At 42.5% G+C, this 10,588-nt stretch overlaps 1 protein-coding gene across 13 annotated transcripts in view; it reads right to left on the bottom strand.

Moving 5' to 3' along the window:
* The window catches only part of LOC118393661 (MAP kinase-activating death domain protein), an 85,242-nt gene that overhangs the window by 3,661 nt on the left and 70,993 nt on the right, over positions 1 to 10,588 (bottom strand). For all 13 annotated transcript variants that reach the window (XM_052461968.1, XM_052461960.1, XM_052461966.1 and 10 more), the window contains one exon: positions 91 to 137. In XM_052461968.1, the coding sequence (XP_052317928.1) occupies positions 114 to 137 (24 nt within the window). In that variant the 3' untranslated portion in view covers positions 91 to 113. The remainder of the gene's footprint in view (positions 1 to 90; positions 138 to 10,588) is intronic.

Below are 10,588 nucleotides of genomic sequence, written 5' to 3'. Positions count from 1 at the left end.
TCTGCTATGCAGTACTGTTAAAACAGATCTGGTGGCTATTGAATGGCAAGAGTATGGCGTTAGCTACGACAGCGGAAGAGTTCAACTCACCATGGGTGTCTTGTACTTGTGGATCACCACTTCTTTAGTTTCAGGAACTACAAGTGCAGGTGCAAGAGACAAAACAAAGGATTCAAGAGGTTGAAACCCCCCTTTAAGAAAAAGTGAGAGCTGGGGGTAGCAGGGGGTGTAGCATGTGACCAATGTTTTCAGACTATGAGAGGGTGCGCAAAAGAGGCTGTGGGCCAAGAGAGTCCACAAGTACTGAACTGGTTCAGAGTTGACACTTATCTCGAAAATGATGCTACCCGATTTGCTTTGGGTATATGCTAGATTGGACCAAATCAAAACACAGACACGCTTTACTTGGGCATGATAAAAACCTGAAGTCCAAGACGGTGGATACTTTCATATACTATCTGAAAAAGTGTGGTATTGTCAACATTACATTTCTGCTACTGCTAGGTCTAGCAAATATATTTGATATTTAAGGGGGAGGGACAGTAGAATCGAATTGCAACTTTGGGTGGTTCTTGCAGACATAAAATATGTTCTTCATAAACCCTCTCAAATTATAGTGTTTGCGAAGCAAAGTTCAATAATGCGCTAAGAAAGCCTGTAGGTGAAGAATCCTCTTCTACCTCAGTCACGAGCAGGGTTGGATAGGTTACTTTGTAAATGTAATCCGCTACAATTACTACCGGTCCAAAATTGTAATCAGTAACGTAACTTTTGGATTACCCAAACTCAGTAACATAATCTGATTACTTTCAGTTACTTTTGGATTACTTACCCCTTATGGGGCATTTGAAGCAGTGGTGTGTATTCATGGATGCCAAGGGAAGCCAGGCTTCCCTGAAAAATTGACCAAAAATATATCTATCTTTAGTCTTTTCATCATTTTCCATCAATTTGCAAGAGGCTGAATGTAGAAAGCACCCGAGAGAGCAACACAGTGCCCCTCTGTCTCTGTATGTGTAGGACATCTACAGTGGGGAGAACAAGTATTTGATACACTGACGATTTTGCAGGTTTTCCTACTTACAAAGCATGGAGAGGTCTGTAATTTTTATCATAGGTACAACTTCAACTGTGAGAGACGGAAACTAAAAGAAAAATACAGAAAATCACATTGTATGATTTAAGTAATTAATTTGCATTTTATTTTATTTATTAAGTTCAAGATGACGGTCAATCACCCTCGGTCTGGGGCTCCATGCAAGATCTCACCTCGTGGGTCATCAATGATCCTGAGGAAGGTGTGGGATCAGCCCAGAACTACACGGCAGGACCTGGTCAATGACCTGAAGAGAGCTGGGACCACAGTCTCAAAGAAAACCATTAGTAACACACTACGCCGTCATGGATTAAAATCCTGCAGCTCACGCAAGGTCCCCCTGGTCAAGCCAGCGCATGTCCAGGCCCGTCTGAAGTTTGCCAATAATCATCTGGATGATCCAGAGGAGGAATGGGAGAAGGTCATGTGGTCTGATGAGACAAAAACATAGCTTTTTGGTCTAAACTCCACTTGCCGTGTTTGGAGGAAGAAGAAGGATGAGTACAACCCCAAGAACACCATCCCAACAGTGAAGCATGGAGGTGGAGACATCATTCTTTGGGGGACAGGACGACTGCACCGTATTGAGTGGAGGATGGATGGGGCCATGTATCATGAGATCTTGGCCAACAACCTCCTTCCCTCAGTAAGAGCATTGAAGATGGGTCGTGGCTGGGTCTTCCAGCATGACAACGACCCGAAACACACAGCCAGGATAACTAAGGAGTGGCTCCGTAAGAAGCATCTCAAGGTCCTGGAGTGGCCTAGCCAGTCTCCAGACCTGAACCCAATAGAAAATCTTTGGAGGGAGCTGAAAGTGCGTATTGCACAGCGACAGCCCCAAAACCTGAAGGATCTGGAGAAGGTCTGTATGGAGGAGTGGGCCAAAATCCCAGCTGCAGTGTGTGCAAACCTGGTCAAGAACTATAGGAAACGTATGATCTCTGTAATTGCAAACAAAAGGTTTCTGTACCAAATATTAAGTTCTGCTTTTCTGATGTATCAAATACTTATGTCATGCAATAAAATGCAAATGAATTACTTAAAAATCATACAATGTGATTTTATGGATTTTTGTTTTAGATTCCGTATCTCACAGTTGAAGTGTACCTATGATAAAAATTACAGATCTCTACATGCTTTGTAAGTAGGAAAACCTGCAAAATCGGTAGTGTATCAAATACTTGTTCTCCCCACTGTATCTGATGCTGTCTGGTCTTAGAGTATGACATTGTTGCCACCCGTAGCATTGAATGCAAGGGAAGCCAGCGAGCATTTGACCTCCCTTGATATTTTGTAAATAAAAGAATAGCCAATCAGCGTGGCGCTGAACTGAGTGAGCTCAACTTTGAAAGCTCCTGGGCGAATCAAGAAAGTGTCAAGGGAAGCCAATTTGGATTTGGCTTCACTCAATAAAATTGAGAGATGGCGCCTGAGGAGATGGCTGCCGTTTTTACGGGCTCCTAACCAATTGTGTGGTTTTTTTGCGTTATTTGTAACTTATTTTGTACATAATGTTTCTGCCACCGTCTCTTATGATGGAAAAGAGCTTCTGGACATCAGGACTGCGATTACTCACCTCGTACTGGATGAAGATTTTTTCTTTAACTAGTCGGACGCAAAGGATTTTCTTCAGACACCCGACAAGGCCCAAATCCCCGGAATTTGCATGAAGAAGAGACAGAAATATCGGGGACGTAGGTCGGGGTGCCTTGTTAGGATCCGACAGCGAGTGAGTAATCCCCCTCTACCATCAGTCCTATTAGCCAACGTGCAATCATTGAATTACAAAATGGATGAGCTCAGATCAAGACTATCCTACCAACGGGACATTAAAAACTGTAATATCTTATGTTTCACCGAGTCGTGGCTGAAAGACAACATGGATAACATACAGCTGGCGGGGCTTTCAGTCCATCGGCAAGATAGAACAGCTGCCTCTGGCAAGACAAGGGGTGGCGGTCTGTGTCTATTTGTAAATAACAGCTGGTGCACAAAATCTAATATTAAGGAAGTCTCAAGGTTTTGCTTGCCTGGGGTAGAGCATCTCATGATAAGCTGTAGACAAGACTATTTGAGTGTTAATCATCTATATTCTTCGTAGCTGTCTATTTACCACCACAAACCGATGCTGGCACTAAGGCAGCACTCAAAGAGCTGCATAAGGCCATAAGCAATCAAGAAAATGATCATCCAGAGGTGGCACTTCTAGTGGCCAGGGACTTTAATGCAGGGAAACTTAAATCCGTTTTACATAATTTCTACCAGCATATTAAATGTGCAACCAGAGAGAAAAAACAAAAACTCTAGACCACTTTTACTCTACACACAGAGACGTGTACAAGCTCTCCCTCGCCCTCCATTTGGCAAATCTGACCATTACTCTATCCTCCTGCTTATAAGCAAAAACTAAAGCAGGAAGTACCAGTGACTCACTCAATAAGGAAGTGGTCAGATGATGCAGATGCTAAGATACAGGACTATTTTGCTAGCACAGACTGGAATGTGTTCCGGGATTCTTCCGATGGCATTGAGGAGTACACCACATCAATAAGTGCATCGATGACGTCGTCCCCACAGTGACTGTACATACATACCCCAACCAGAAGCCATGGATTACAGGCAACATCCGCATTGAGCTAAATGGTAGAGCTGCCGCTTTCAAGGAGAGGGACTCTAACCTGGACGCTTATAGGAAAACAATCTATGCCCTCCGACGAAACATCAAACAGGCAAAGCATCAATAGAGGACTAAGATTGAATCGTATTAAATCAGCTCCGTCGCTCGTTGGATGTAGCAGGGCTTGTAAACTATTACAGACTACAAAGGGGAGCACAGCCGCGAGCTGCCCAGTGACACGAGCCTACCAGACGAGCTAAATAACTTCCATGCTCGCTACGAGACAAGCAACACTGAAGCATGCATGAGAGCTTCAGCTGTTCCGGACGACTGTGTGATCACACTCTCCATAGCCTTAAACCTCTTGAAGCTAGGGAGCACTATTTTTATGTTTGGAAAAATAACGTTCCCAAAGTAAACTGCCTATTTCTCAGGACCAGATGCAAGAATATGCATATAATTGACATTAGGATAGAAAACACTCTAAAGTTTCCAAAACTGTCAAAATATTGTCTGTGAGAATAACAGAACTGATATTGCAGGCGAAACCCTGAGAAAAATCAAACCAGGAAGTGGCTTCTATTTTGAAAACTCCATGTTCCATAGCCTTCCATTGCTCCATTTAAAGGGATATCAACCAGATTCCTTTTGCTATCGCTTCCTCAAGGTGTCAGTCTTCAAACATAGTTTCAGACATGGTTTCAGGCTTTTATTTTGAAAAATGAGCCAGAACAATAACATCGTGCCAAGTGGTCACATGAGTTTTGCTAGCGCAACAGAATTTGGGCAGCTATTGTTTTTTACATTTACATTTAAGTCATTTAGCAGACGCTCTTATCCAGAGCGACTTACAAACGACTTTTTCCTCTCCTACTGTGAAAGACATTTGCAGTTGATATATTATCGATTATATATTTTAAAAACAACCTGAGGATTGATTATATGTTTCTGTGGACATTACAGATATTATTTGGAATTTGTCTGCGTTGTCGTGACCTCTCTTTCCTGTGGATTTATGAACATAATGTGCCAAACAAACAGAGGTATTTTGGATATAAAAATCATCTTTATGTTTCTGATTTTCGTGACCAAGCTACCTGATGCTAAGCGTACTTAATGTTTAAACTTACAAACGCTTCGATTGCTTTCCCTGTAAAGCATAATTTCAAAATCTGAGACGACAGATGGATTAACAAAAGGCTAAACTGTGTTTTGCAATATTGCACTTGTGATTTCATGAATATGAATATTTTTAGTAATATTATTTGACTGAGGCGCTATGCTATTTAGCGGTTGCTGATGACAATTATCCCGCTTAAGGGATGGGTAGCGTTAAGAAGTTTTAAACAGGTCAACAATCACAAGGCCACAGGGCCAGACGGATTACCAGGCCGTGTACTCCGAGCATGCACTGACCAACTGGCAAGTGTCTTCACTGACATTTTAAACCTCTCCCTGACATGTTTCAAGCAGACCACCATAATCCCTGTGCCCAAGAATACCAAGGTAACCTGCCTAAACGACTACCGACCCATAGCACTCACATCTGTAGCCATGTAGTGCATTCAAATGCTCATATCAACACCATTATCCCAGAAACCCTAGACCCACTCCAATTTGCATACCGCCCCAACAGATCCACAGATGATGCAATCTCTATTACACTCCACACTGCCCTTTCCCACCTGGAGAAAAGGAACACCTATGTGAGAATACTGTTCATTGACTACAGCTCAGCGTTCAACACCATAGTGCACTCAAAGCTCATCACTAAGCTAAGGACCCTGGGACTCAACAACTCCCTCTGCAACTGGATCCTGGATTTCCTGACGGGCCACCCCCAGGTGGTAAGGGTAGTTAACACCACATCCATCATGCTGATCCTCAACACGGGGGCCCCCCAGGGGTGCGTGCTCAGTCCCCTCCTGTACTACCTGTTCACTCATGACTGCACGGCCAAGCACGACTCCAACACCATCATTAAGTTTGCCGACGACACAACAGTGGTAGGCCTGATCACCGACAACGATGAGACAGCCTATAGGGAGGAGGTCAGAGACCTGGCAGTGTGGTGCCAGGATAACAACCTCTCCCTAAACATGATCAAGACAAAGGAGATGTTTGTGGACAACAGAAAAAGGAGGACCGAAAACACCCCCATTCTCATTGACAGGGCTGTAGTGGAGCAGGTTGAGTTCCTTGGTGTCCACATCAACAAACTATCATGGTCCAAACACACCAAGACAGTTGTGAAGGGGGCACGACAACACCTACCGTAATTTCCGGACTATAAGCCGCTACTTTATTCCCACGCTTTGAACCTCGCGGTTTATACAATGACGCAGCTAATTTAAGGATTTTTCCCACTTTCACAAGATTCATGCCGCCAAAAAACTGAGCACCGTCACATAATGTGACGTAAATCGAGCGCGCTCAAACTTCCCGTCATTCTGATTACGGTAGTAATTTTGTCACCCTCATCATGGCAAAGACACAGAGAAATGCATATGATGCAGCTTTCAAGTTGAAGGCGATCGATCTGGCTGTTGGAAAAGGAAATAGAGCTGCTGCACGGGAGCTTGGCCTTAATGAGTCGATAAGACGTTGGAAAGCAGCGTGACGAACTGACTCAGTGCAAAAAGACAACAACAGCTTTCAGAGGGAAGAAAAGCAGATGGCCCAAAGTATTTGCAGCCACTCCACATCAGTGTAAATCGTGCATTTAAGGTGGCGCTCCCTGTTCAGTGGGAGGCTTGGATGACAAGTGGGGAGAAATCCTTCACTAAAACAGGCCGCATGCGAAGAGCAACTTATGGTCAAGTCTGCCAGTGGGTCCTGACAGTGTGGAGCATTGTCAAAAAATCCACTATCATCAACGGGTTTCGAAAGGCTGGACTGCTGCGTGTTGAAGGGGCAGCATGAGCTCAGCGGGGTATTTGCCTCCGGATGAAAGTGACGAGAGCGACAATGAAAACGATCCAACATCGGATGAAGCCATCCTGAGGCTATTCAACTCCGACACCAAAGGAGATGGCTTCAGTGGTTTCAGTGCACAGGAGGAGGAAGATAGTGACCAATGACTTTCTTGGTAGGCCACTGTTTAATTTTTGTTACAAGCCGTGTTTCGTTTAAAGGCTGTGTAAAGTTCATTTGTTTCAATGTACCGGTAGGCACTTGCGGCTTATAGACATGTGCGGCTTATTTATGTACAAAATACATATTTTTTTATAATTCAGTGGGTGCGGTTTATATTCAGGTGCGCTTAATAGTCCAGCAATTACAGTATTCCCCCTCAGGAGACTGAAAAGATTTGGCATGGGTCCTCAGGAAAAAAAAAGGGAAAAAAAAAAAAAAGAGTTCTACAGCTGCACCATCGAGAGCATCCTGAATGGTTGCGTTACCACCTGGTATGGCAACTGCTCGGCCTCCAACCGCAAGGCACTAGAGGGTAGTGTGTAGAGGGTAGTGTGTACGGCCCAGTACATCACTGGCGCCAACCTTCCTGCCATCCAGGACCTCTATACTAAGCGGTATCAGAGGAAGGCCCAACAAATTGCCAAAGACACCGGAGAGACAAGTCCAGGTCCAAAAGGCTTCTTAACAGCTTCTACCCCCAGCCATAAGACTCATGAACAGCTAATCAAATGGCTACCCAGACTATTTGCATTGTCCCTACCCCCCATTTTTACACTGCTACTACTCTCTGTGTATTATCCACGCATAGCCACTTTACCTCTACCTACATTCCTTAATTAACCGGTGCCCCGCACACCGACTCTGTACCGGTACCCCCTGTATATAGCCTCACTGTTATTTTATTGTTGCTCCTTAATTATTTGTTATTTTTTAAATTCGGTTTATTTTAGTCAATACTTCAACACTTTTTTTCTTAACTGCATTTTTGGTTAAGGGCTTGTAAATAAGCATTTCACTGTATTCACCTGTTGTATTCGTGACAAATAAAATGTGATGATTTGAATTGTTGCATCTCGAGTTGTTGTCCTCCAGTGGCTAGCTTGCTAAAATTAGCCCTTTCCTTGTCATGGATAGAGATAGGGATTTGGACTTTTTTTTATTTAATTCCCCGTACTAGGCAATAATTATAAAGGCAATTCTGATCCAACCATAAATTCATACATTGTTACCCTGGACTGAGAGAATGATAGTTCAATAGCTATGTAGCTATACGGAGAAGGCTAATGTTAACTAGCTAACGTCTCCCACGAAAGGAAGTTAGGCTAGCGAGCAAGCATTTTAGCTAGGTAGCCTAGGATAACAACAAATAAAAGTGTATATTGTATGACAGTCAGACTGTTTTGTCAACATGAGAGGATGTCATTGACGTTTCAAATTTTATTGGTCACATACACATATTTAGCAGATGTTATTGTGGGTGTAGTGAAATGCTTGTAGTAGGGTGAATCAACATGTTTTTTCTGCATTCTCACACACACAAATAAAACCAATGGACAGCCACATCATATTTAGCTTACGTTGATTGGACTAAATTGTTTTTGGTATCTTTTAGTTGTCACTGTATTAGAGTAAGAATAGATGATTTGATGATGTTGAAATGGTGTTGGAATAGTGGAGGCAGCTCCCGTTTTCTTTGCAACTTGTGGTAACGCTCCTTTGTTCTTAATCAAAAGTTGTTTAGTAGTCCGAAATTTTTGTAAACATCAACTTGCTTGACCATGCTGTAGGTCATGTGACTGTGTGTTACATGCAGTATGCTTTGTGGACTTCAACAGACAGAGGTTACTCTCCGGGTTTTGTGATGAAACAAAAGTGGTTGAATTCAGGGGTGCAACTTTGGTTTTAGAAGTGAAGGGGACACATTTTTAATCCATTCGGATAAATAATCCAAACAGCCTACCCGACCGTTCAGAGGCATCCACATGGTTCTAAAGCTCCCCGTTGCCTCGTTTTGTTTCACATTCAAATGATAAAAGTGGGTGGGACAAAAATGCTATTTCAGAATGTGTGTGTGGGGGGTTACAGAGCAAACAATGCAAATATCACAACACATAGGTTGTAATATGGCTTTTTCCCCCTGGCTTGGCTTCCCCAGTGATATTACCCATGCACCGCTACAGAGTAGAAAACAAAAAGTATTCAAACGCATTTGGTGCATCATTATAGTGGTCTCTGACTTGTGGTCAGACTCACTCAGGTGGAACAAACTTAAACGCGTCTTTTGTCCAATGCTGAATTGAATGTGATTGAGAAAACAAAGTGGTGTTAAACTTTTATTTTATTTTATCGCTATGCCTGTAATCTGATTAGAATTTTTTTGCTATGCCTGTTGTATAATCGCCACAGATAAACCAAGTTATAACTCCTGTAACATTCTACAGCATCATTGCTATCTTGCCTTGCTAACTTATCCTGGTTAGCCTTTGCTAGTTCCCAGTTAATGTAGCCTTGCTACTCATTTTTATATATTGTCTATTACAAATTAATATATCAGTATTGGGTTACGACGTATAGTTCACGTTCCTTGTTAAGCTGTATATTATGTAGGCTTCCATTAAGGTTCCTCTAACTGGTCTATTCACTGTTGCGGTAAGCCGTGGTCAGAACAGTATCTTGTACAGGTTTATATTCCATATAATCTTACTTCTATCCCTTTTGCTACTTCTATCCATTTTTGTTACCATGTATGCATGTTATTTGTACCTGTAAATTCCTATTCTACAGTGTTGTATGTAACTGCAGGCCATTTAGGCAGTTCACCATTTATGCCTGTTATTCTCTATGGGGAAATACGGCACCCACTAGGCTGCAGTCCAAACACGTTAATTTGACCCACTCAGCCCTTGGTCTAGCAATTTTCCCTCTGGGAATCCCCAGTGAAACTGGATGCAGTTTGACTGCCATCTGAGCGAGTGAAGAACTTTGGTCACTTGCAGGGTATCAGGATATCACCCACAATTCAATCTGTAGTCACATGTCAAACTCTGGTGGCCACAAAGTTTTACATTTAAATCAACAAGGCTGCATTTTCGGCATGTTAGAAAACATTATGAACCTAGCTTGCTAAAACAATATATAAACGACATTGATTTTAGCATTGGAAAATTGGCGTAGTCTCGTAGTGAGGAGCCTATAAAACGTAGCTAGAGTCATAAACATATGTTTTGGAATTCAGAAATGCATTAGAGTAAGTTACCAAACTATAAAACTAGCTAGCCAGCTATGGGTAACTGTAGCTAGCTACCTGACAGGAGTGCTAGCTAGCTACGTTATCTTACTAGGTACATTGTGCTCTCGAGTGGCACAGAGGTCTAAGGCACTGCATCTCAGTGCTACAGGTGTTACTACAGACCCTGATTAAATAAAAATGTAATAAAACATGAATAGCTTTAGGTTGGTTGTTTTTAAGCTCAACTTCAAGATTTCCACCAAGGACGTTGCCTCTCCAATCAACACTCTCCCTCGCTTGGGCAAGGGACATTTAAAAGAACACTCAGATGTGACAATGAAAAATGTCATTCAAGGATAAGAGCGCCTGCTAAATGACTTAAATGTAAATGTAAGGCCTGAGGGTTTAGGGCCTAGGTCTACTTTGAGTTTGAAACGCAGCCCTTAAGAGTTGTCGTTCTCTAGCGCCGCCCTTTCCGGAATCTTCTCGGATGTCAGTCAGCCTTTGCAATTAGAGCTATTACAGGGCTCGTCTGCAGCCTAGTGGCACAGTTTATTATTGCAACCAATATATGCATATTGTTTACGTGTATCACCTATTATGTATACATCACAGCCACTTATTATGCATGTCTATTTCTTAGGTATTATTGCCATTATGTTTATGTATACATTCCTTTTGACTATTTATGCATATTATTTTCTGTTTATGCATATTACCTATTCTA

This window comes from Oncorhynchus keta, chromosome 14 (genome assembly GCF_023373465.1).
Source record: "Oncorhynchus keta strain PuntledgeMale-10-30-2019 chromosome 14, Oket_V2, whole genome shotgun sequence".
Taxonomy (NCBI): domain Eukaryota; kingdom Metazoa; phylum Chordata; class Actinopteri; order Salmoniformes; family Salmonidae; genus Oncorhynchus; species Oncorhynchus keta.
This window is presented reverse-complemented; position numbering and strand designations above follow the sequence as displayed.